The sequence below is a fragment of the Equus asinus genome, chromosome 27 (genome assembly GCF_041296235.1).
Source record: "Equus asinus isolate D_3611 breed Donkey chromosome 27, EquAss-T2T_v2, whole genome shotgun sequence".
NCBI classification, from domain to species: domain Eukaryota; kingdom Metazoa; phylum Chordata; class Mammalia; order Perissodactyla; family Equidae; genus Equus; species Equus asinus.
In genome coordinates this window covers 35974714-36002642 of record NC_091816.1, presented here as the reverse complement: position 1 = coordinate 36002642, position 27929 = coordinate 35974714, and the positions used below count along the sequence as shown (strand labels likewise).

Here is a 27929-nt window from a genome sequence, read left to right as displayed (position 1 = left end):
CCAGGATACAAAAGAGTTTTGTCTTTACAGTGAAAGCTACTTCTCTTGGGTTTTACATGGGGAATCCAGGTTGTCCTATTCACTGTGACTTGTAAGTGGCAAACAACTTGAAAACGCAGCACTGTCTTCTGTAAAATTGAAAACACTTGACCGCAAATCACAGCCATTTGACAGGTAATGCTGTTGATTACTTTAAATGGCTACTGGAATCTCAAATAGAGTAAAGCTTTTGTTGAAAAACAAAAAAGTCACATTGGCAAACAGGCTCAGGAAGCAAGTTATTTAGCAGCAGAGCTTATTGACCAGAAAAGGCAAAGTCAAACAGCTGGTGAAAGCTTAATAATGCAACATGATAATTATAGCGAGGATATAGTGGGATTCTAGGGTAAGATGCAAGGTGAGAAACTGGAAGGGTTCTATTCTCAAACGGTACAATCAGTCTACACACTGATGATGGGGGCCATGATGCTGAGGAGCACTTCTATAATAAACGAGAAATACAGCTTCCCCATCAAGTTAATAGTCAACAGATCTCACTGACAAATGAAAATGGTGGTAAAATTCAAGAAAATTTTTTCTGCTGTAATATAAATAGGTGCTTTAAATAAGCAAAGGCTAAGAAGTATTCAATGGTTTGTCTTCATATCTGGAAACAGAGCATCAGTCTTAGAGAAACCGTGTTTAGAAAGCGTGCATAGAAAGCGTCTATGCAGACGGTACCCAACAATCGTTGACCTCGTAAAAGATTTTGCTTCTCTTGTTAAAAAGAAAAGAAATCCTAATGTCACAACACATTGTTTTCTTCACAGTAAGGTACTGTTGTGGAAAGCTTTTGGACAATGCTATGAAAAATGATTAGCTTTACATAATATAGACAAATTTAAGAATGTGTAAAGACTTTATGGAAACCTTGACAAAGAACATTCTTGAAGATGAAAAAAAGCTGCAAGAACGAGCATTAATAGCACCTTTTCATGGCATGGACCAATTGAACAGGTTTGTGCAGCCCCCTGGAGGAAAGAATTTGACTCCAAGTGAAAACATTATTAAATTTAAAAGGAAATTGTTACATTGGAAAAACTATGTTGCAAAAGAAAATTCTCTAATGTTTCCAGGGCTGTCTGGGTGTAGGATGAGGAATGATGCCAAACATGTTGGATAGAACAGCAGACCACAACTGAACAGTATCTCCCTCCCGCTCTCAGAAGTGAACCGCTGGGTGAGGGGCCCTTTCTCTGAATGTTCGGTTCAGCTGGAAAACTTGACTTCGCAGGAGGAGGAACGACGTTGTGAGCTGTGGTCTGATGGCATTGCCAATCGACCCCTGGACCAGTTCTTGGTGTCTGAGAAAGAGGAATATCTTGCCATGCCTAAGAGAGCGGGGGCCACTCTGCCACAACTTTTAACTTCTCACATGTGTGAGCAAGCTGCTGCTTGTTTTACAAGCATCGGGAACAAAGAGAGAAACTCTCCTTTCAGTAGAAAATGAAATTCATGTGTGCGCAGCTCAGTTTTAAATTGAGAACATGGTATTTGTGCAGCAAAAAAAAAGTGCAACTTTCACATTAAAGATGTACACTTGACTTTGTGTTTGTAGTTTTAAAAATCCTACTTCTTATGCGTATATAGATTTATTAGGTAAATCAAGAGGCCAACAGCTGTGCATAATATTTTTCAAGTGCTGGGCATATACTTGTGCCTGATCACATCACACAACAAGAAAATACTTTTTTCAAAATCTTGTATAAAATTGTGCTTTAGGCTCTTTTTTTATTCATATTGCTTTACTATTTACACAGTACATTTACTATTTCACATTATTAATAAACTTGAATTTATAAATCATATTAATTTAAATATATTTACTACTTTTATTTAAATCGAATCTGCTGAGCCTACTTCTATGAAAAAAATTGTATTTTGTCTTAAACCAGTTATTTAACAAAAGTGTATTATGTTTTCTTGTAGGTGTTTAAAATTTATGAAAAGAAAAAGATTAAGTTCAAGAAAAGTAAGCAAAACCTTTACTAGTTTTTGTAATAGAAAGTTTGGTAAAAAGTCATTCTTTTTTTAAACATGGAAAACCACTGTTACAAATACTATATGCCACGTACCATATCTTGTTAGCACCTCTTATAATAGAAATTTGTGAGAAGACTTTGGCCTATTTGGAAAAGTTTTTTAAAAAAGTAAAAACTAAGGAAAAGAAAGAAAACGAGTTTCTCTGCCTTGAGCAGAAGGGCAACCATCTGAAAGCATAGGCCAATACGCTGGTTCAAACAAACAGATGTGCAGAGCAAGCATTAAGGAGCACTGCAAGTCACTGTTGCATGGTGATGTCTGCAATGATGGGCATGTCACCATCCTGAGAGCCGTCGTATAACAGCATCACGCCACGTTCCCTGAAGACTGGAAGTCACTTCAAGCCCTCCAGGGACAGGCTAAGCAGGGCTGTTTTCACCACCCCCATCACACCGCCTGTTCCCATCACTCTCCTCAAGGTTTGTACAAAAATGTTTCTAACATGCAAGGCTGATTGAGTTATTTCCATGCTTAACATTCTCCAATAGTTCTTAACTCTTAGGAATAAAGGCCACCCTTGTCAGGAGGGCAGGCCCACACTGTATGGTCTGGCCCGAGCTGGCCATCCCAAGTCCCTCCCCTCACCACAGCATCAGCCTGTGTGATCACAGGGACTAAGCTGCTGGTTTGTTCTGGCACGTGTCGCATCTTGATGCTCTGTTCTTACAGAATCCTGCCCACATACCCAAGACTTCTCATCCTGCAACCTCCATGTCAAGGGAGACACCTGCTCTTGGAAGTGTCCCCGACATCAACACTGCTTCTCCTCTCTGTGCTTTTCCAGGCCTCCGCCACACACCGCACACTGCCTGCAGGTACCTGCTATGTGCTCCTCTCCTTCTAGACCAGGGGTCTGCAGCTGGCCCAAATCTGGCCTGTGCCTGCTTCACTATGGCCTTCGTAGGGATGGTTTCCACGTTTTTAAGAGTTGCGGAAGGAAACAAAGAGCAAATGTGGCAGAGGCTGTGCGTGGTCCACAAAGCCTGCCCCTTTTGCTATCTCAACCCCTGTTCTAGGCTGTGTGATCTGTGATGGTAAGAGCCAGGCCATGCTCTACTTGGGGCTGACACTTCATCAAAGTATAATAAATATAGAGTGAATAAATAAATAAATGAACAAGTGGATTTCCTGGAAGAAAAAGGAAAGCAATTGAAATGAGTGGATTTCTTAAATCTAGACATAAAGAGTCGATATATGTGCTTCTGGTGTTATTTTAATGTTAACATTCTTACCTTTCAATATAATTTTCCATAAGTTTGATTGAAAAGAGTTCTAGGTAAAAGTTGAGAAAGAATAAAACACACATCACCACACACCCAGTTACGTAATTCCTAAACAGACAAGGCACATTTTATTCTCTTTCTTCCCATATTCAATCATCAGCGCATCTTTTGAAGTCTGTTCCTCCAGAATACATCCCAAATCTGGCCACTCTACCACCTCTGCCCTCACCCACCCCCTCCCAGACACACTGGCCTGCTGCTCCTCAGCCTCATCCAACTCGTTCCTACCACAGGACCTTGGCAATGCCTAGACTGATCCCCGTCCCCCGACACTGTCGCCCCACCCCTCCTCTCCACATCTCCCAGGACTCAGCTCAGGTGATGGCCCTGCACGATCTTGTTGTACATCACGCCTAAAATCCAGTACCTTGACCTAATCAGTGTCTATCCCTCTACTGAGTTTTATTGGTTTATTTACTTGTTTTTTCTTTTCGTGGCTCCTATCACCACTTGAAATCATGTCATCTGTTTGCTTCTTTATTTTCTGCCTTGCATTTCATTTAGAAATAAGCTCCGTAAAGAGCCAGACTTGCTCGGTCCTGGGGACCACGGTCATCCCATGCCCTAGACAGGTCATATATAGACACACTATGAAAATTTGTTGTAAACAAGCAATGAGCAAATAAGCAAATAAATAGGGTATATGCAGCATGTATTTAGATGTTGCAGATCTCTGCTTCCAATGTGAAAACTGGACCATAGCATCATAGACTGCTTCCCTCTCATCAGATCGCTATTCACTTCTCAACTCACAGTGAACACAGGAAGACCTGTTCTCAAAATCCCCAGCTACCTATCTGCCAGGAGAAGCCTCAGTCTAACTTTAACCAGAGCCCTCACCACGCCTTTAGAGCTGATGCCACTCAGGAGAGTGGTTAAAAAGGTAGATTTCACTTCTTTGTGATTCAGTTTCCTTATGTCTAAGAGAAAATAATAGTAGAGCCTATGACATAGGGTCTTTAAGGATCCAGTGAAATAATAAACACAATTTCTTGCAGTCTCTAAAACATGTTAATTTCTCAAAAAATACTGGCTAATATCTTCTGGTATTTATTTTTCTATATTATAACATCCCTACCCACTCCCATCCTTGAGATATTTGGAAATTCCAATAAACGAATAAAAATCATCACATTAAAATGTATTTTGGAGAAGTAGACACGTAAATAAATGGATATATAGAGAGGTTTATGCTTTATTAAGTGAAAAATAAGCAAAGAATTGCAGAATAATATTCATAATATATTGTGTTCCCGTTATAGTCGTGCATTGCTTAATGATGGGGATACATTCTGAGAAAGGCATCTTTAGAGGACTTCATCATTGCGTGAATGTTGTTGTGTACTTACACAAACTTAGATGCTATAGCCTACTACACACCTAAGGTATAGATATAGCCTGTTGCGTCTGGGCTACAAACCTGTACAGCATGTTACTGTACCGAATACTGTAGACAACTGTAACACAATGGTAAGTACCTGTGTAGCTAAACATAGAAAAGGTACAATTAAGATATGGTACAAAAGATAAAGAATGGTGCACTTGTATAGGGCACTTACCATGAATGGAGCCTGTAGGACAGGAAGTGGCTCTGGGTGAGTCAGGGAGAGAGGGGTGAGTGAACATGAATTTGTAGGACGTCACTGTACCCTACTGCAGACCTTATCCGCGCCGTCCACTTAAGCTACACCAAACTTATAAAAAAGTGTTCTCCTTTCTTTAATCATAAATTAACCTTAGCTTATTGTAAATGTTTTACTTTACAAACTTTTCAATTTTTAAAACTTTCTGACTCTTTCATAATAACACTTAGCTTAAAACATAAACACGTTGTACAGCTGTACAAAAATCTTTATATCCTTATTCTAGAAGCTTTTTTCGGTTTAATTTTCTTTTTTTTAGTTTTTAAACTTTCTTGTTAAAAATCAAGACACAAACACACATTTCCTAGGTCTACATAAGGTCAGGATCATCAATATCACTGTCTTCACCCTCCACATCTATTCCCCCTGGAAGGTCTCCAGCAGTCCTAACACACATGGAGCTGTCATCTCCTATGACAACAATGCCTTCTTCTGGAATGCCTCCTGAAGGACCTGCCTGGCTGAGGCTCTTCTTGAGGAGGTGTCACTCTTTTCAAAAATATGTCCATGGTGGTTTGCTTGGTTTGTGTCTCTTTTTCATCATAGATTTGCTTGTAAGCCGATAATGCACCATGGACATTCCTCTCTATTAATGAAAACCTTTTGGTGTTGGGGTCCATGTTTTCAAACTTTTTAAGAAGCTTGTTGAGGTCTGGAAAAACTCCTGCTAAACGCTTCACTATGAATTTTCTTAAGGGTTCTTCTTTTTCTTCTCCTGCGGTTTCCTTTTCTGTTGCCTCTTCTTCAGCTATGCATTCCTGTTCCAGTTCCAATTCCTCATTAGTCAATTTCTCAGGAACCACCTCTAGGAGCTCCTCAGTGTCAGCCTCATCCACATCCAGGTTAGAGTTGTTTGCCACCTTAACCACAGCATTGTTGATTTTGGATACCTCCTCATCCTTAGCAAATCCGTTGAAATCATGGACGAACCTCTTGAGCATCTTCTTCTAGATGCTATTCATACATTCCATGGTGACATCACCCCAAGCCTAAGCAAGGTTTTTGATGCAGTCACAGATTCTGTAATCCTTTCAGAATTGCAGCAGTGTCTTCTCAGTGTCCTCCTCAGTTGCAGCAATAGCCTGGGCAAAGGTCCTCCTCAGGTTGTGGGTCTAAAAAGCTGCTATAACTCCTTGATCCGTTGGTTGGATCAAAGAGGGGGTGTTGGGAGGTAAAAATACTCCCAAATCAGTAAAAATACTGATTTGATATTAGGGTGAAGATCACCAATAAAAGGAGGCTGTCTGAGAGCATTATCAACAAAAGCAAAACCTTGAAAGGTATGTCATTCTCCAAACAGTATTTCTCTATTTTGCAGGCATAGCAATTCAGGAAGTCATCTTGGAAGAGGAGCTGGGTCATCCATGACGTCTCATTGCTCCTGTGGTACACGGGCAGTGGGTGCTTATTGATATTCTTGAAGGCCCTGCGGTTCTCACTGTTCCAGATTACAAAGGGTTTTAATTTGTAGCCTACAACATTGCTTCCAAGCAAGATGGTTAACCTGTCCTTAAAAGCCTTAAAACCTGGCATTAACTTGGGCTCCTTTTGGATGGAAGTCCATTCAGGTATCCATTTCCAGAATAGGGAGGTTTCCTCCATATTGAATATTTGCTCTGGTAAGCAATTTTCCTCCATAATCAACTTACCTAGAGTTTCCAGAAATTCTCCAGCTGCCTTCACGTCAGCGCTCACAGACTCATCACTCACTTTCACATGATGTAATGAATAATGATTCTTGATAGTTTAAAGCACCCAGTGCTAGAAGTAAACTCAACGTTTTGGTTGGGTCTAACCTCTTCTTTCAACAGTGCAAACAAACCTTTTGCTTTGGCCGTGATCATCATGGTGCTGAGAGAGATATGCTTCTGTGTCTTGTCTTCAATCCAGGTCATTAGAAGTTTTTCCAGGTCTAACGGTGCTTCTTGAATTTTTCTTATTCTCATTGCCTTCTATGAAGCAGATCTTTTAACAGCTTCTGCCACTTTGTTCTTGTTCTTCAAGATCGCAGCTGTGGTGGAATGGGACATGCCTGACTGGCAAGCAATAACCATTGCCGATTTTCCACTGTTACAGTCCTTAATCACTTTTACTTTCATTTCCAGTTCAAACACATGACATGACCTCTTACTGGCAATATTAGTAGTGGATTTTGCATGTTTAGGGGCCATGATGAACAAAACAATATGAGATTAAATCAAGCACAGGAGAAAATGATGTAATTAAGAGTTGCAGTAAACCCACAGCTAACATCATTCTCTACAGTGAAAAATTGAAAGCTGTCCCTCTAAGAACAAGAACTAGACAAGAATGCCCACTTTCGCCACTCGTAGTTAACATATTATTGGAAGTCCTAGCCAGAGCAATTAGGCAAGAAAAAGAAATAAAATGGATATAAATTGGAAAGGAAGAAGTAAAAATGTAACTATATGCAGATGACATGATTTTATATATAGAAAACCCTGAAAAATTCAACAAAAAACTACTAGAAATTATAAACAAATACAGCAAAGTTTCAGGGTATAAAATCAACATACATAAATCAGTTGCATTTCTATACATTACCAATGAAATAGCAGACAGAGAAATCAAAAATACAATCCCATTTATAATTGTAACAAAAAAGAATAAAATACTTAGGAATAAATTTAATCAAAGAGGTGAATGATCTGTACACTGAAAACTACGAAACTTTGTTGAAAGAAATCAAAGAAGACATAAAGAAATAGAAACATATTCTGTGCTCACCGATTGGAAGTGTTAATGTGGTTAAAATGCCCATAATTCCTAAAGCAATCTACAGATTCAATGCAATCCCTATCAAAGTCCCAGTGACATTTTTCATGGAAATAGAACAAAGAATCCTAAAATGTATATAAAACAACAAAAGACTCAGAACAAACAGCCAAAGCAATCCAGAGGGGAAAAAAAAACAGAGCGAGAGGTATCACACTTCCTGCTTTCAAAATATACTACAAAGATATAGTAATCAAAACAGCATGGTACTAGCAAGAAAACAGACACACAGTTCGATGGAACAGAATCAAAAGCCCAGAAATAAAACCACACATCTATGGAAAGCTAATTTTCAACAGAAGAGCCAAGAGCATACAATGGAGAAAAGAATGTATCTTCAATAAATGGTGTTGGGAAAACTGGACAGCCCCATGCAAAAAAATGAAAGTAGACCATTATCTTACACCATACATAAAAATGAAAAGAAAATGGATTAAAGACTTGAATGTAAGACCTGAAACCATAAAACTCCTAGAAGAAAACACAGGCAGTACACTTTTCAACATCGGTCTTAGCAGTATCTTTTTAAATATGTCTCCCAAGGCAAGGGAAACAAAATAAAAAACAAACAAATGGGGCTACATCACGCTAAAAAGCTTCTGCACAGCAAAGAAAACCATCAACAAAATGAAAAGACAATCTATTATTTGGGAGAAGATATTTGCAACCCATATATCTGATAAGGGGTTAATATTAAAAATATATAAAGAACTCATACAACTCAACAATAAAAAAACAAAAGAACAAACAACCCAATTAAAAAATGGGTAAAGGATCTGAACATTTTTCCAAAGAAGATATATAGATGTTCAACAGGCACATGAAAAGATGTTCAACATTACTAATTATTAGGGAAATGCAAATCAAAAGTACAATGAGATATCACCTCATACACATCAGAATGGCTATTATTAAAATGACAAGATAACAAATGTTGGAGAGGATGTGGAAAAAGGGGAACACTTATGCATTGCTGTTGAGAAGGTAAATTGGTGCAACCACTGTGGAAAACAGTATGGAGATTCCTCAAAAAATTAAGAATAGAAATACCATATGATCCAACCAGTCCACTATGGGGTATTTATCCAAAGAAAATGAAAACACTAATTTGGAAAGATAAATGCACTGCTATGTTCATTGCAGCATTACTCACAATAGCCAAGAGCTGGAAACAACCTAAGTTCTCATCAACAGTGAATGGATAAAGAAGATGTGGTATATGTACACAATGGAACACTACCCAGCTATAAAAAAAGATGAAATCTTGTCATTCACGACAATATGGATGGACCTTGAGGGCATTATGCTAAGCAAAATAAGTCAGATGGAGAAAGCCAAATACCATATGATTTCACTCGTATGTAGAGGATAAAAACAACAACAACAGACAAACACATAGATACAGAGAACAGACTGGTGGTTGGTTACCAGAGGGTAAGTGTGGAGGGGCAGGACAAAAGGGATAAAACGGCACATGTATATGGTGATGGACGACAATTAGTCTTTGGGTGTTGAACATGATGTAGTCAGCACAGAAATAGAAATATAATGATGCATATCTTGAATTTATACAATGTTATAAACCAATGTTACCACAATAAAAATAATACATAAAGAGATGCAGTAAACATGAGATGTATGAGTCTGCTGCCAAGGTAACATGGCACACTCCTTTACGGTGAACATTTTTTTATAAGTAGAAAAAGTATACTCTAAAATAATGACAGAAAGTATGGTATCTTTTTATAGTCATTTATTATCATTAGTTATGGTCATTTATTTATTTTTAGTCATTTATTACCATTAGTCATTTATTATCATCATCCAGTATTATGCACCGTATGTAATTGTATGTGCTACACTTTTATGTGACTGGCAGCACAGTAGGTTCATTTACACAAGCATCACCACAAACAAGTGAGTAAAGTGTTGCTCTATCACGTTACGATGGCTCTGACATCACTAGGTGACAGGAATTTTTCAGATTGATTACAACATTATGGGACCTCCATTGTACATGCAGTCCATCATTGGCCAAAACATCGTTATCTGGTATATGACCGTATACACACACACACACACACACACACACACACACAGAGGTGTGCATGCATGATGCCTGTGTTTGTGTAGTCACAGAGAGGCGGATTCCCATGTAGAGGGTCAGGGAGTAGAACTTGATTTGTTTTTACATTAAATGATTGAATTATGGGTGACATTTATTTTCTCTATGTTTTATTTTATTTTTCCAGAATAAATTTAAGTAAGCATTCATAATTCAGAATGGTAGTATGCGTATGTGTGTGTTCTTATGGTTATGAGTTCTTTGCCTCTAAATCTCATTTACTTCTAGACCAGCGCTTTTTATATAATAGATGAAACATAGAAAAATAGTGGACAGACAAGAAGTATTCTTAGAACAGCAATTTGAGGGAGAAATGAGCATTATATTTTATTATATAAGAACAATGAAAAGAAAAGTGATGAGAAGAAAAGTACATAGGATAGAAGAAAAGGGGAAATGTTGGTTAAGGGCACAAACTTCCAGCTATGCAGGATAAATTCGTTCTGGAAATGGAAATTACAGCATGATGGCCACAGTTAACAGTACTGTATTGTACACTTGAAAGTTGTTATGAGAATAGAACTTAACAGTTCTCACCAAAAAAAATGTAACTATGTGAGGTGATGGATGTCTTAAGTAGCTTGACTGTGGTAATCATTTCACAATGTGTGTATAATATAGATAGATAGATAGATAGATGCACATATATCTTAAAACATCACATTTTATGCTTTAAATATACACAATTTTAATTTGTCAATTATATCTTAATTAAAAATTCTGTAGAGATAGATGATATATCTTCAAATAAACAAGCATTAGATGTACAACTTAATATTTTGATTTTGTGATTGTTGAATGTTATTGTAATAAATTTCACTTTTCATTTCAGTTCTGCCATAGCAGTCTCTGGCACTTGTATTCTAAAATAAAGATGCTTAAGTTATACATCAAAAAAAAAGAAGAAGAAAGGTACATATTGAAAGTGGTAGGAAACATCTTGAAAACCATTTGGACTAGTTCCATACAAAGTTAGACCAGGGTACAAGAACACTAACAGCACCTGGGTAAATGCATGCTATACACACACTGGATCTGAGGAAGATGGCAGCCAGAGCAGACTGCCCTGGAGTATGCGAGAGGCCGGAGCTGGAAGGGCAGGGAGCTGGCCCCTGTGGAATCCAGTATTGAGGTGAAGAGAGGTCAGAAAGGAGGGAAGGACATAGAATCTGAAATAGACAGGACTAGGTAGCCCCACAGGTCAAGCCATGAGGAAACCCTGAGCCTATGATTCCTGTATCAACCTCAACATTTCAGTCAGTCAACAAACTAACTGACCAGTCAATAGAAACAGCCAACAGATAGAGGCACCTGGGTTTCCTTGAGTTGGTTAGAGTTGTTATCTTAACCTGGTTATGTTAACTGGAATGCCAACAGCTTCAGAACTTCTGCAGATGGAAAATACTGGGGGGGGGGCCGGGGGGGGGGGCGGCAAGCGAATCTCCAAAAGGAGCAGAAGTGATCTGAGCAATAGGTCGAGAAAGCCCGATGCAGGAAGACTGAAAGTCCCACATGAGCAGCCGGAAAAGCAGGATGCCAACCAATAGTTGTGATATATTCAGGGGAAAACACTTTAGCAGTAACCTAACAAGTGGGGAGATGGAGCGATGAAGGGGGGAGGGGGCAGAACCCAGAACTCCTGGGCGTTATCAGAAGTACTATGAGGAAGCGGAGGAATGTGGTGGAAAAGCAATTTGCAGGGAGGGTGAAGCTGATGGAGCCCATGTGGAGAGCTGTCAGCGGGGAAGACAGCGGGGCCCTTGGAGAAGGAAACACCGCGCAAGCTTTAGGAAATCATGAGCAAAGGCTGGGCGGGAACACAGCAGAGGGGTGGGAAACGCTTCAGGGCAGGTGGCTGGAAACAGGAGAGCTTAGGTTATGCACATGAGCTCCATTTTGAAAATTCCACATCTCAAAGAGCTTACGAAAGGCTTGCTTCCCTCAACATTTTACATAATTGTAGCTCATTTTCTTTAATCCAACATCAGGATAAACTTGTTTTACATATAAATTTAAAATATATATGTATGTATATACACATTTGCTTCTGATAACTTTTAATTCGAATGTGGTTTTTCTCCAAATATGTGCCAATCATAATTTGAATTTTCTCTGCATTTTCTATTCATTTAATTATCTGTATACATATGCATGTGTGTGTGTGTGTGTATAATTGTAAGACACATAACTTGGTCCCAGACATTTTTCCACAAAATATATAGACTTGAGCATTTTAATCATTCTGTGTCTGTATAGGGCTCTGCAAGTCAGTCAAATGTGATATTAAAACTGCCTCCAAAAAGTAAATACTTGAATGGATCATGTTTTCCCAATGTTAAATGGGAGAATGTTAAAACTAGTGACTTCAATGTGACCAAGGACAAATCAAGTAAGATAGGAATGTAGCTAACAGGGTTATGTTTTAGAAATTCTAAAATCTATTTTATTCCATGTATACACTGGCTTTCCTAAGAATCCTCACAATACCCAAAAGCACCAGACATTGGAAACATTCGGAATCATAAATGTCCTAAATGAACCCTACAAACCTGAAATATTTAATTAAGAGCACTTTTGCTCATCACGTTCAAATTTAGAAGTGATCCTCTGAGATGATATAATTGGTTCAGTCCTTTAGCAAAATGTGTCAAAGGAAATACAAGCCTTTTTCTCAACAACTACAAAAAATTCATATTACAAATAGAAAAATTCAAAATCCCTCCATTGACTTCAAGGAAGCCACAAAAACAGTGAAGAGGGTACTAGATATTCTGCTCTTAATGAAAATAATAATAATTGCATTTCTCCATTGTTAGCATCTTTGAAAGAAAGGTATGGTTTAACATTCCACTTCTGCTGCCTAGGAGGTTTATTCAGTTTCAGGTACAAATGATCGGTACTGACCAGAGAGATCGCCAGAGGAGTAAAAATTGGTGTGGCTCCCTTCTTCCCTCCACTGCCAGGGCCCTCCTCCACTGCTGACAGCTGTCTGCACACTTCACACTTCAGTGCAAGCCCATAGAAACAATTACCAGGTCATTAACACAGTCTTTCAAACACACGTCAAAGCATCACTTAGGGGGTTGTGAAGACAAGCAGATGTCAGTATCCAGACCTTTGGAATATATTCTGTCTAAGTCTGCATAGTGGTGGGAACCAGTGGGTAACAGGCACTGTTGAAAATACAGAACAGCCAATGAAAGCATTGCAACATGGGGAAGCCAACTGCTTGCAAAATATTAACCACAATCTAGCTTCATAGTGACAAATGCACTTTCTGCATTACAGAGATGAATGTTTCTAAGAAAATAATGTTTGGTTTATCTGGAAACATATTAGGACAATATACTTGCCATTTTTAGGACTCAAATAATATGTTGATTTGTGGGATCAGTGGCTTCGAGATAGCTCTACACATTAAGAAAAAACCCAAAAAAACAATTATGGCACTACTTTCTCTGCCTCCCCAGAAACATAAAACAATACATGCTTGTTCATTATTACAGCCATTTATTTAGTGTCACTTATTGGCCCTCACTAGGTGCCATCTACCATGCAAGAGACTGGAAACCAAAGATGCAGACATAGGTTTGCTTGCAAAAGAGAATCCAAATAACTTACTTCATTCATTCTTAGACTCCTAAGATGCACCATTATGTTTTGTACCTTTAAGAAATAAACAGGGGCCGGCTCCATGGCCGAGTGGTTAAGTTCACGTGCTCCACTGTGGTGGCCCAGTGTTTCGGATCCTGGGCGTGGACATGGCACGGCTCGTCAAGCCACATTGAGGCGGCATCCCACATCCCACAACTAGAGGGACATGCAACTGAGATGTACAACTGTGTACGGGGGGGGGGGGGGGGGTTGGGGAGATAAAGCCAAAAAAATAAAAAAGATTGGCAACAGTTGTTAGCCCAGGTGCCAATCTCAAAAAGAAAGAAAGAAACGAATGGGGGGCCAGCCTGGTGGCATAGTGGTTAAGTTGGCATGCTCCACATCAGCAGGCCTGGGTTCACAGGTTCACATCTTGGGCGTGGACTTACACACTGTGCATCAAGCCATGCTGTGGTGGCATCCCACATACAAAATAGAGGATGATTGGCATAGATGTTAGCTCAGCAACAATCTTCCTCAAACAAAAAGAGGAAGATTGGCAATAGATGTTAGCTTAGGGACAATCTCTCTTACCAAAAACAAAAAACAAATCAAAAATTAAAAAAAAAATAAGATACAATGTTTAATTTTGACTCTGAGCAAGTCATGGATTGGTCACACGAATCTATTATGGCTTTGGGAATTTTCCCCTCTATTTTGCGGGGATCTGACCATTTCTCCTGCCTTGAGTTGAAATGCTTGAAGTGTAGAGGGAATCTTTTTACAATTATAGGCAGTAAAACAAAGCACAGTTTCTGCTACTTTACTCATGAATCCTTTTCCTTTTGTCCCTTAACAGAGTGACATAAAAGAATTTAGAGTGTGACCTCACTTTGCTCTACCAGGATCTGTGTACATAAGAACAGGAGACCATAGATTAAAACAAAAATAGTGATTACCTGTGGGTGGCAGGGTTTCCACAGAATTTAAATTTTTTTCCTTTAGTTTATAAACATTTAAATGTTCTCAATTAATTATTTCTTGATCTTGTTTCATTGACCTGAGATTACTGGTCACCACTGGAATACGTTTCATTGAGTTGGGGTAGTTTTGTCTCTCTCCCTCCTAAGTGGGATCACCACACAAGCAAAGATTTCAGCCGCTCTGTCATTGCTCTCTCAATTATCTGAAAGAATGGGTGGCTCAAAAATTTGCTGAATGAATAACTTTTGTTTTTGCTAGTCATATAATTACTAATGTATTTAAATAAGAAAAGCAGTAAAAGAAGAAAAAATGCCGAAGGAAAAGTGTTTAAAGGCAGAGAGTGAGTAGGTAAGAAAAGGTGACCACTTCTAAGACCTGCACAGCTAACTGGAGACAGGAAGAATGAAGGACGGCATCTTCAGAGCATCAAGGAAAATGGTACTTTCTGTCTCCCTTTATTATAAACTACACCCTCCCCGCCCTCATAGAAAGCAAAATATAAACATACAAAAAAATCTTGTCCACTTTTCTGGGATGAGGACTAAGATTCACTCTTTTGGGCATATTCTGAACGTACAATTATTGAAGCTCCTCTTTTTAAGCTACTTTTATTACAAAAAAAAAAAAGCACAGTCAATCCTGCGGACTTTTCTCACAGCAGTGTCACCGGCGTATTTCACCTTCTGCATCTCTATAAGTAAGCACTGAGCCAGCTGAGATGCTCGTGTCCGCACACTGAGTCCACGGTGCTGGCTCCTCTGTCTTCATCTCCGCAGCCATTCTCTCCCTCTTTACTGTACTCGGCACAGTACTGACAGATTATCTTATAAAAATGTTGTCTCCATCATGTGAGTGGATGGATATATACACATACACATGTGTGTGTGTGCAATTCATGCAATGGCTTAAAAATGCAAATCAAAAGCATGGACCTTGTTTTCTATTTTCTTTTATTTTGGAGTACCAAGAGATGATAAAAATAAGTAAATTTGGTTTAAGAAGTCAAGAATTGGACTGTTAGGAGAAAATAAATTCAGCAGAAAGAAGAGAATGCAGGTGCCCATGTGACAGAAAAGAAAGGATATTGAGAAGGGTGATTACAGACTTGAGAAGGAAACAGTCACAAGAGCCAAACTCACTTCATGAAAAAAGTTGCAAATATCAAAGAGTGATAATATAGACAACATTGACAATAAAAGGGCTGGCGTGGAGAGACGTATAGATTGGAGAGTTGACAAGGACAAAATAATGAATCAGTAACCTAAGATTAACGGTGATGGCCAAGAAGAACTGCGGGAGCAATGTTAATGTGCCGTGAAAGGAAGCTGGAAGGGAACCCGCCTTCCTCCAGTGGCATTCAGTGACACAGAAGAGAAGTGAATGGGCAGAGAAATCGACCCCATCATCACTTCCGGGCTGGAAAAATGTCCGTGATGGAAATGATGAGGATGCTTCGTAAGTGTTATAGCCCGTAAGCATGTGTGTAATTTCTGCCTGCCCTCCAATCTGTGAGTCCTCTAAGGAGTAAATAAAAACTATTGAACTATATGTATTCAAATTCCATTTTAAAAATCTTAAACAATTATACATAAATTTAGTTTTACCTTAACTCTAAAATAATTTGAATGCAGGTGACAGCCTTTTCTATATCAGTATGAATTTGTTACTTCAAATTACGTAAAAAATCCACTGGATAATAAAATAAGGTAATGCTCTTCCCCAGAAAGGAGACTGACAAACAGTTGGATTTTCTGACAAACACTAAATATAAAGGAATATTCCTGATTCTTTTAGATAGTAAGAGTTGTTCACTAAATATAAGACGTAAAGGAAATGCACACATTGCTCTGCCTAATGATCCACCCCTTAAGTTTCTCAAATCCATTTTCTTCTCTCCATACCTGATGCCATTGCCCTGAATTAGGGTCATATCATCTTCATAATTATAGTAAAGCCTAGCTATTTCTTGCTTCCAATTGTGTGGCTTTCAGGTCTGTCCACATGACTACTGGCAGAAGGCTCTAAGACACATTGGAATGTCATTCCTGTCCTCAGAATCCTATGTGGACATCCTTTGCCACTAGCATAAAACTTTCCTGTTTCCTGTCTCATTCTGGAAATAGCCACCTGCTGTCACTTCCCTCTCATTCCCTCAGTCTCTTTCCCTTCATGAGCTCATACAACTTGTCCTTCTTCGTGAAAAACTTCCTCACACTCAGTGCCTTCTCCTACAAAATGACCTTGATTTCCCTCCATGGAGTTGGGTTACCCCACTTCCATGACTCTCCTGTTCTCAAGACACACCGTATGTACGTAATGTGCACATTTCCCCAGTGGAGGGCCCGGGATACACACATGCCAGTTCAATGTGCAAGCATCAAACGAGTGTGGGGAGAACCCTGGTGACGTTTTAGAAAAGTGGACAGGCAGGGTGTGGCGATAAGAATTACATGTGCTTCTGAGTATTCATTGACTGAATCTATCTCAAACTAACTTTACAACTTCTCCCACATGTAATGTACAATGGGATCTTTTAAAACCCATATGAAGATGTTTATGAGGGTTATCTAGTTGATGATATTCGCTTGCCTAGCAAAACAATTTTATGAATTTTTGAGCATTTATTTACTTAAAACTTTGCTATAGTCTGAATGGTTGTGTCCCCTCAAATTCATATATTGAAAATTCAATGACCAATGTGGCGGTCTTGGGAAGTGAGGCCTTCGGGAAGTAGTTAGGTTACAAGGGCTGAGCCCTCTTAAATGGGATTGTGCCCTTATAAAAAGGGCCCTGGACAGCTCCCTCGCCCCTTCTGCCAGGTGAGGACACAGTGAGAAGTCGGTGGTCTGCAACCAGGAAGAGGGTCCTTGCCAGAACCAACCATGCTGGCACACTGATGTCACACCTCCAGTCTCCAGAACTGTGGGCAATAAATTTTTGTTGTTTATAAACCACCCAGTTTGTGCTATTTTGTTATAGCAACCTGGATGAACTAAGACAGAGTTCAAATGCTTTAAATCATTTAAATCCTCGGTTTAACACCAAAGAAAATATCCTCTGAGGAGCTCAGATTAAAATTAGATACTGAAATTATGTCATCACAGAAAGTATTTGAAAAAAATATATATGTATATATACACACACACGTATACCTATATATCCACATATAAAAAGATTCTAGGGAAAGCTGTCTTCCATGATATGTTTAATATTAGTTTTCAGTGAAAACCCCAGGGATGAACTTTTGTGAGCCTTTGCCTATAATTTGCATAATCTGTAGCCTACCAACCATAATATTACTTTCTTAGGAATTTGATCACAGGACTCCTCAGAGTTTTATCTGAGAAAAGATGAGCTGCTGAATGTGTTTACAATGAAATATATTAATAAGTATCTTATTACTGTATTAATTTTTATTGACTCTGTACTAACTGGCATGTAAGACCAATTATAACTTGAGAGTTTAGAAACAGGCATCTACACTAAATTGAATCTTCTTGAGGAACTGTCATTTTTTTTTACTCTTTCTGCTTACTCAGCAGGTTCTCCTAATATAACCTCCATATTATATATAATACATATTATGATAATAATATATATTAGTATAATGTGTGCTAATTAATATATAAATCAACATCTAGTATTCCCTTTAACTTGACATTCTACAATATTTTAAGTTGTAATATGCATTACTAAGAGACACTCTGAGCTTCCTAGTAATTATTGTCAAGGAGTAATATTATGTTAACAGTTGGCATAAACTGACATACATCACTTGGTTATAGAATAGTCAAAGCATAAATAAGACCAGGAAAGAGCATAAATCATCATGAGCGGTTATCTTTCAACAAAAGAGGAGTTTATTAACTAATCTCTAATTGACTTTGGAAATTGATTTTAGTTTGCTATTCCATCTTACTTCTCTAAAGTTTACAAAGCACACCAAACATACAAATTGAGGAGTACTGACCCTTCGTATCTGGAACTCTCTGTCCATGCTTCCAGAAGGAGTCACTGTCTGGACCCCTTTATATAATTCTTCTTTCCTCTTCTGCTCAATATGCAATGTACCCTCATCACCACGCGCTTCATCGGGAAACCCCCTTATTTGGAATGTCTCCCAAGGAATCAAATTAAGCCTAATTATACTTAATGGCAATGACTGCTGCTTAATTTGGATGGTAATTCTGCTTAATTGAGATGCCTTCAGGTGTCTAAGTGGCGCTCCAGCAAGAGTATCGGTGTGTGTGAGTGTATCAACCTGGAATGCCTCATTTCTTCTATGAACATTTCATCAGAATAAATGAAGAAAGGCCAAGAATTTTCTGAAGCAGTATAACACAAGCCTCATGCAACTTAACTTGTTAATTGTTGAGTGTTAAGAATCAACAAAATTTATACAAAATCTTTACAAAAATCTATGTAAATATACACAAAGATGAGAGAGAAAACTGAAACTTGTAAGATGAGAGAAATGTACAAACCCAGACTGCATAAATTCATTATTTTATTTGCCACTCTGCAGTTTGGCCAAGTTTAAAACTCAACTTCAAAATGGCAAAGAACACACTTTATGAGTTTTAACCAATTTCAGCCCACTGGTGTCTGGTAAAACAGCAAAACAATGGGATTTGAAAGATTATAAGCAAAAGATGAATCTGATGATAACCGAAATCTCCTTCTCGATAGTTTACTTGTCTGCATGTACCCAGATTCATCAGCCCTTTCTTCTGGCTTCCAGATGGTTCTTTCCTTAGGCTTCCTCAGAGCTTGACCACCAGCTTTTGATTCAATTGCACCTGAAGAGAAGTCTGCTAGGGACATTCTAGAAAATTTCTCCCCTTTCTAAGAAAGACACGTCTCCTTTCCTCACTGAACTGACTATGTCTTAGCATCTTATGACCTGAGGGGGGACATCGTCACTGCTCTGGATGGCGGAGCAGAAAACATTGTAAACACCTGGGCTCCTGAGTTAAGCCTAGAATCTCCCTGCCTCTGCCCTTTTGTTACGTGAACCATATTTCCCTAAAACCTTCTGGCTTTTAATCAGCTCTTCTGTTACCCACAGCCAAAAACATCCTGTTGACACACTGAATAACGTATTATTTCATTCCCTCTGGTACTCATCAAAGTGATAATGGAATAGATAGGTACAAAAAGAAATATCTCTTCTTCTAGGAGGAGGAAAGCTAATGAAGTGCTATCACAGTGCAATGAAAATAAAACATGCTTTTATCCTGCAGTAGGAGAAAAAAGGCTGTGCAATGTTAGAGAAGTGCACCTTCTCTGGATCTCAGCTTCCTCTCTGTGAGGTAAAGGGCTTAGACAATAGGAACCTTAAGCTACCTTTATTTACACAGAGATTTCAATTATTCTAATATGTGCAGGAAAGAAAGATAAACTCAGATATACAGGTATATCTTTCACATAGGAAAATATTTATGATTATCCATATGTAATCTGGATTTAAATGAATTTTGAAAATATTGGAAGGGCTTTAATCAAATTCCTAGAAGATTTACTTGGAGCCACTGCTTTCCCTGTTGGAACACCATGGGTCTTCCACTTCATCCATACAAAAGAGTTTACTACTTTCAAACCCTTTACATGGCATTTATGGTTGCAAAGATCCCTATCATTCATTAAAGGGAGGCCCAGCCCACTTTTCAACTGACCCTAAGAGGAACAGAATGCCATCAGCACGAGTCTCTCTGACTCTATTTGGCTTCTCTGCATGCCGCCATGCACCTCCCAGGTTTCAGCAGCGAACAACATCCTTGTGAATTCCAAACTACCTCTACCAGGTACATCCACTGGGATACACAGCAGGTGCCTCACTCTCATTATACCTAAAACCAAACTCATGATCCTTTCCTATAAAAAACTGGTTTCTGAGGTCCTTTCCCTGGCTCAAGGTAGGGAGAACCCGGAATCTATTGTTCCAAACTGGAACAATTTGCAGAATAAAAGAAGGACGTTATTAATAATTGTGCAAGGAGAGCAGATGTAAGCAGGACTCCCCAGGGCAGGCTGGAACATATGCTCATTCTAGTAAGGGCTTCACCACCCACCCTCCATGCCATTGCTGCTTCCTCCCTTTGTCCTTCACTCACATCCCCTGCAGTGCAAGGCCATCACGCGGGCATCACGTTAGCCTAGAGAACCACAAGCACCTGCCAACTCTTCCTTCCCCCTCACTCCTGGTATTCCACCCATCACCACCTCTTGCCGACGACAGCTAAGACACCTCTGGGACTCACTGCTCCTTCAGCACGCCCTCTGTGCCTGCTCTGTTTCAGACCGTGCCAACTCTCACTTGGGATCTCGTGGTAGATTCCACACTCTGCTTCCCACGTCTCCTCCTAAACAGCTATCATCGTGCAGTTTCTTCTTCTCAACATGAAAGGTCCATATGAAGAGGTCTCGTTAGTGCCAGATTTCGTGTTTGTCTTATCCGGGGTTTCCCCCAAATCAGAACATATAGAAATTAACTGACCCATTCCCCTGATTTAGTTGAATTAATTCTTTCTAGATATATTTTCTTTAAAAAAAATAAGCATCCAAGGAAAAAGTTTCCTCTGCCTCCCAAATTGCAAAAGTAACATAATTCAGGATTTTTCAGTTTCCCCAATCAGATACTTTCGGCTCCAATGACACCTCTAGCCCTATAATATAAAACACCTGTTTTTATTTGGACACCCATGAAATAGATATAATTCCTTTACCATTAATTCAATTCAACACCTCTATATCCCCAAACAAACAAACCCATTTTTTTTAGTATTCCTCCCTAAAGTTCCACTATCTAAACTTCAGCATTTATCTAAATTTCAATGTCTTATGATTCAACTTGCTAGAAACCAAAGAAACAGAGCATACTAATTTTTTAAACATGTGTAAATGCAGAAAGTAATAAAAGGAATTCCCTCTAAACTAGCAACATGCTCTGTATTTTTAATGCAGATTTACAGCAAACCTTTCTTTTTTGACAGACAAATTAATGAGATGGCTTGTAAATAGTTATTAAATTATTAATGTTTTATTCTATTTATCTTCTGCTTGTTTACATTACCACTGCTCATGCCAATAGCTCATAGTAGAAAATGATATTGCACTTACTTAGGCACACATGTATTTATGTAGTCTTCACAATCACCCTCAAAAGTCAGTGCAGGATTATATCTTTTACAGATGAGGAATCTGAGGCTCAGGAAAGACAATCCACCTGTCCACATCCATAAAGTTTCTAAGTGGTAGAGCCGGACATAACTTGGACATGAACAAGAACATGGACACATCTTCCACAACCAGTAGGAGGCGACCACACTGAGAATTGCCACTTTATAATTGAATCTGAGACTAGCTTTCCAATTTTATGGGAATTTATAGACATGTAATGCAGCATGAGCTTTTCAATTTAAACAGCAAAATGCAAAGGTACATAACACTCACCAGGTTATTCATCTTAAATAGTTGGCTGTGTCAGAGTATTGACTGTATTAGCTCTATGGAGGTGGGGAGGAAAGCCTTACCTTGTCTGGATCCATTGTGGTAATGACCCACACACAGTGTGCGTTGTCTTCATACTGGACTGGATAATTAGGAGAGGTGATGACTCCACTGGGCCCGCGCAGATTCGATCCACATGTTCTAGCTAGAAATACAGAGATGATGTTATTTTCTGTAGCATTTCATCTGTGTGGTGAAGAAATAATACGTACATGGAACTTCAAGTTAGCTATTTACTGACCATGATAAGAAATGATTCATGGGCTCAAGCTGGCAAGTGCATTTTGCCCAGCCTTTGGGACCGTTGTCTGGTAGCTGCAATGCTGCACTGGAACTCTTCATTATATTGTATTGCTCAAGGCACTACCACTCACAGAATGGCCTAACTGATGATAGCACCATGGAAAATGTCAAATCAAGTCAGTCCATTTCCAGTCCCATTCTGACTCAAAAGGAGTCTGTACGCACCTTTGGTTGCACACAGATGCAAGTGAAAAGCACAGTGTGGTGGAACTCAGGAGACCAGAGTTAACATCTCAACTCTGCCCTACACTATCTGACCTTGAATAAGTAATTCCAACTCCCACGGCTTCCTCCTTTCCTCCTTAAATGAGGATGTGGGAACAGATGATCTTTCAGGCATTAGATTCTATTCTACAACAAACCGTACCAACTTCTCTATGGCACAATGCAAATAGGAACTTAAAATATAGTTGACAATTTAAAGAAAGAAAATAGAAACAGTCACTCTAAAAAGAAAAAGAAAATACCTTAAAATTGAAAGACCAAACCAATCATAGAAATAACATGACCCAATAGATATGGGTAAATTTGGGATATGAAAATATGTCGGCTGACCTCCTCTTTGAGAAAGGAGTTAGTCTTTTTTCAAATCAATAGACAATTTTTGGAAATCAAATGTCAGCCTGAACTCTAGTCTTCACATTAATAATTTAAACTGGGTTTGAGAAAAGAGCAGAAGAAACTAATTTCACAAGTAAGAACTAATATGAAAGAAGCTATGGTTCATTTTCCTAAGACATCATATCACACCAACTGATTAAACTGTCATGCATGAAGGATTAATCCTAATCGTGACCCTTCCTTCCTTTGCTCTTTTTGTTGACTGAGCACTCACTACACATCAGGCATCGTTCTAGGAGATTCAGCTACAAAACCAAATAGAACAGGATTCTGGCTTCCAAGGGTCATCTTGGGGGAAAGTCAGGAAAAATCATCTAACCATCTATTCCTAGCTACCTCCAGGAATATATATTTCTCTTTTCCATTTATACTGACATAGCAATAATATAAAGTAGGCTTATCCCTAACAATATTTCTCTAATCTATGTAACTATTAATTTATAGATCTCTCTTTCCTACGAGCTTGCCAACTCCTTGACCTTGGGAGCAGCATCCTCCTCTTACTGATCTGAATATCTTCAGCATCACATCCGATGTCTATCGTGGATGTATGAAAATGTGACAAATGACTTTAGACAACTTTCTGTTGTTTGATACTAACTTACTATGAAAATAATCAACTAAAAATTAATCTACTCCACACTGATTAACAAAAAATATGAAAAATCAACTTTTAAAATATTGGCATTTACTTTTCAAATGAACATTTCTTAAATGAAGATGGATAAAAGATGATCTGGTTTTCAAAACTCAGTAGTGTGCCATGGCTCACAAGGTCATCAGATGGAGAACTGCACGCAAACACCTACCCTCTATACTCAGATACTTCACTCTCTGATGAGTCTATTTTTAGGAACGTGTTCTCCCAGAGGATCAGGAACTTTGCATCTGAAATATTCTTGAAGCACTCTAACATTAACAGCCTTAATTAGGAAATCTTAGAAGGAAAGTTATCATCAATAAAATCTGAGTTATAATATCTTTAAGTTACATGTTCATCCTTTGTTAAATTTAATACTGAGTAGCTGATACAAACATAATGTAGTTTTCCTCAATAAATATTTGTTGAGTTAATTTTGAATTAATAGTATCAAAGTGCCAGTCTAATATTTCAAAGTTTGAAAAACATACATCGGAAGAATTTGTGCAGTTGGGAACTAAACTGTCACGTTCCCACTGACAATTTGTCCTCATCCAACCATTAGCCCCAGCCATCACTCTGCTGAAGAGTTCACCAAGTCTGACCCTCTGTCAATGGCCTTGTGTCCTGTGGTCTGCTTTGAAGCTCGACCCCTAACACAACTTATTAAAATCAGTTACTCGCTCTCCACGAAATTCATCTTACACATTGCTTGGGGAAATTTTCAGTTATTTTTTTTCAGTGAGATAACTTTTAGTAAAATATTTATAGGAGACTAGCATATTTTCCACATTTTCATGCATACATAGTACTGTGTTTCACAGATCAAGTTATGAATCTAGTCCTAACTTAGATATTTCTCAGCTAAAGTTGTCAAATTAATTCATAAAATAATTTTTTTCTTTTTTCTTAGAAATATATTTCTATCTTTGCAATGCACTTTTCTAATAAATTAATTTTTTAACTTGTTTTTACCCACACTTTTATTTTTTTTTAAAGATGGGCCCTGAGCTAAGATCTGTTGACAATCTTCCTCTGATTTTTTTTCCTTCTCCCCAAAGCCCCCCAGTACATAGTTGTATATTCTAGTTGTAGGGCCTTCTGGTTGTGCTATATGGGATGCCGCCTCAGCATGGCTTGACGAGTGATGCTAGGTCCTTGCTTGGGATACTATCTGGTGCCTGCTGAAGTGGAGTGCATGAACTTAATGATTCAGCCATAGGGCCAGCCCCCACCCACACTTTTAATCAAACCATGAAAATAATCAGCTGAAATAAAATATGTGGGAAAATTCAGGGCAGAGATTATTTTCTGTTTTGCTTACTGTAAAGCCTCAACAATTAGAATAATTCCTGACATTTGATAGTTTCCCCCATAAATACTTGTTGTACAGTCACGTGCCACATAACAATGTTTTGGTCAACAATGGACTGCATATATGATGGTGGTCCCGTAAGATGAGTTAATATAGCCTAGGAGTGTAGTAGGCTATACTACCTATGCTTGTGTAGGTACGCTCTATGATGTTTGCACAACGACGAAATTGCCTAATGGTGCCTTTCTCAGAATGTGTCCCTATGTTCCGCTGACTATAGTTTTTGAGTAGGTACAACAACCTTAAATAATATGATCTAACTATAATTATTTAATCCTAATCCTCCTTCTTAGGAAATTGTCAAAAACGTTAGCTAGTACCTCAATCTTTGCCCTCCTAAATCATCCCCATCCTAATCATCTGCTTCTTCATCATCTGATGATCCTACCACCAACACACCAATTATGATTCATTGGGAAGTGCTTTCCTGTATCAAGGCTTTCCTGCTAGTCACAGATAATTCTCAGATTTTCCACTGGCAACTACTCAAAGTTCAATCATTTATGTATAGTCTTCATCAAATAATAATAATGTATCTTGAGTTAGTACAATTTCTATGCCCTATTATCCAGCTCCACATGGTGGCTGAAGCACAGACTGAACATTGTTTTCTAGATCTCCTGCAGACAATCTATTACCCGGGATTTTTTTCTATTCTGTCATTCTGTGCTGAAAGTGTTATATTAAACTGCAATTTCTCTGAATTTTAGAGCAGAGAGAGTAGAGTAAACCACATCACTTCCTCTGTCACACCCATATCTTTCTCCTTCATCAGCTTCAAGCATCAGAAGGGTAATTTCTGTCTTGTCCACTATTTGCTAAATTTCTTAAAAATCCAATCTTTTGGAAGAATGAAAAGAGCTAAAGAAGAACACAGAATAGCCTGAGAGACTAGAGATGAACCAAGACTAAGAACTCCATTGAAATGCACCAAATGCATGAGTGGGAATAGACCCAGGAGCCATGGAAACGATCACTTAGGGTGTTTCTGCCATTTGCCCTGAGCTCATGTTCAGTTAGAATGGGGAGGAGGAGTCAGCCTTTAAGAAAGGAGAAAACAATGGGTGGTGAGAGAATGGGGCAATGCATGCAGAACCTTCTAAAGAATGTTTGGTATCCGTTTATCTACAGACCACATCTATGTTGCTTTGCCAGCTGTTTTTGTGCTATAGTTAAATACAAACTTGACTGATGTTCTGGGGATTCATAAAGTAATGCTACGATCTGACTCAGAAGGTTAGAAACCTGCAGCTCTATCAGCTTGCCTGTCTCCTTCCTCTCATGGACTTTTTGATGGCTCCTCACTCCACACTAGCTGTGGATTGTGTAGCTTCTTAGACAAGTAGAAACCTTCGCAAACCCATTCTGATTACAACTGAGCAATTTCACAGCATCCTTGGAGATGAGGGAGCTTCTTCTCCAACAGTTGAATACTAAACATGTATTCAACTAGCCTACAAAGTATTTAATTGACCAACATAATGAATTAAAATATACTAGTGTCAAGCAAGTTTCTAGAGCAAAATATGAATATATTTCCCTAATTGAAATGTATATGTGCATGTTTATATATTATAATCGAACACCACTTTCTAGTCCGCTAAGGTCTTTTGCTTTGTCAAAATCTTCCTGGAAATATAACACCTAATATAAATTAAGATACACTTAAATGCTTAATTATGTTGAATAAATGGTCTTTCATAATAACTGTGACCTAATATACAGCTAATATTACTCATGTGACGGTGATTCAAATTTGTAAGCTCAAATTTTATTTATAGCCTATGTTTTTAAAATAAAATGATAATTCACTAAGTGATAATTGAAATATAATGTACCAAGAGGGAAAGTGGGAAGGGAGAAAACAACTAATTTTGAACGCCAATATATACCATTGATTATTTAATCAATGAATATTTGTTAAGTATAAAACATATTTCTTTCACATAATTTATCTTATGTAATATTATAATAATGTATCTATTTATGTAAATTCAGTTCCAGAAATCTATAGCATTCGATAGTAACTATTAATTAATCAAATTAATTAAAGAGAAGAATATTCTAATTGACTAAATTTAAATTAATAAGGTATCTGGACTCACATCTCAAGCTTTGTTCAAGCAAATTAGTAATTATGTTGGACAGTCTATTTCTTGCATGTTTTTAGGAGAAAGCATTTTTATCCACTGCAGATTTTATGTCTATATCCAGATTGTCAACCAAAATGGACAAGGTATGTCACAGAGGCTAACAGCTTCCTTCTATTAATCACGCTTGGGTTCCAGGCCTCGTTTATGCAGTTACTAGATGTCTAATCTCAAATTACCTCAATTTAAGCTTCTCAGTTTATTCAATCAGTATAATCATCATAGCTTCATCTATGATTGCTGTAAGGGTTGAAGTAAAGAGTGTAAGCATTCAGCACACTGCCCAATAGGTCATAGCCTATGTATTAAAAAATATACACTAAATGCTTTTACAAGTTGGGAACTGATTTAGGCATTGAAGATCCAGCAGAGAGAGAACAAAATTAAGTTCTTTGCCTTCATCAAGCAATTAACAAATAAACATGAGGACACCTAATGTCAGGAGGACATGAGCTTTACAGAAAGGCAAAGGGAGAGTTTGGAGAATATCCAGAAGGGATTTGCTATGGAAGACAGGCGGTCATGGAAGGACTTTGGCTGAGATAACAACTGATGGACAGTGTTGGATGGAGAGCTGCGTAAACATCTGGGAGAGAAGGGTTCTAGTGGAAGGAAAACAAATGCACGGAAGCTAAGTCAGAAACATCTTTGGTGTATTCTAGGAGGATAATTAGCACCGAATTCACATGAGCTTCCAGGTCATTCTATGTCAATGGAATTTGAGAGTACTGTAAAAATGCAAAGCTTTATTATTTCCAATAACTTAATAAAAGATAAAGAGAAAAACCCATTTTTCTCCCAAGTGAACTTCAAGTAAAAAGTAT

The 27929-nt window shown here is 38.3% G+C and overlaps 1 protein-coding gene across 2 annotated transcripts in view; it reads right to left on the bottom strand.

Annotated features, from left to right (window-relative positions):
* Positions 1 to 27929, bottom strand: part of CSMD1 (CUB and Sushi multiple domains 1) — a 1835848-nt gene that overhangs the window by 513435 nt on the left and 1294484 nt on the right. For both annotated transcript variants that reach the window (XM_044760557.2, XM_070499942.1), the window contains one exon: positions 22040 to 22161. In XM_044760557.2, the coding sequence (XP_044616492.1) occupies positions 22040 to 22161 (122 nt within the window). The remainder of the gene's footprint in view (positions 1 to 22039; positions 22162 to 27929) is intronic.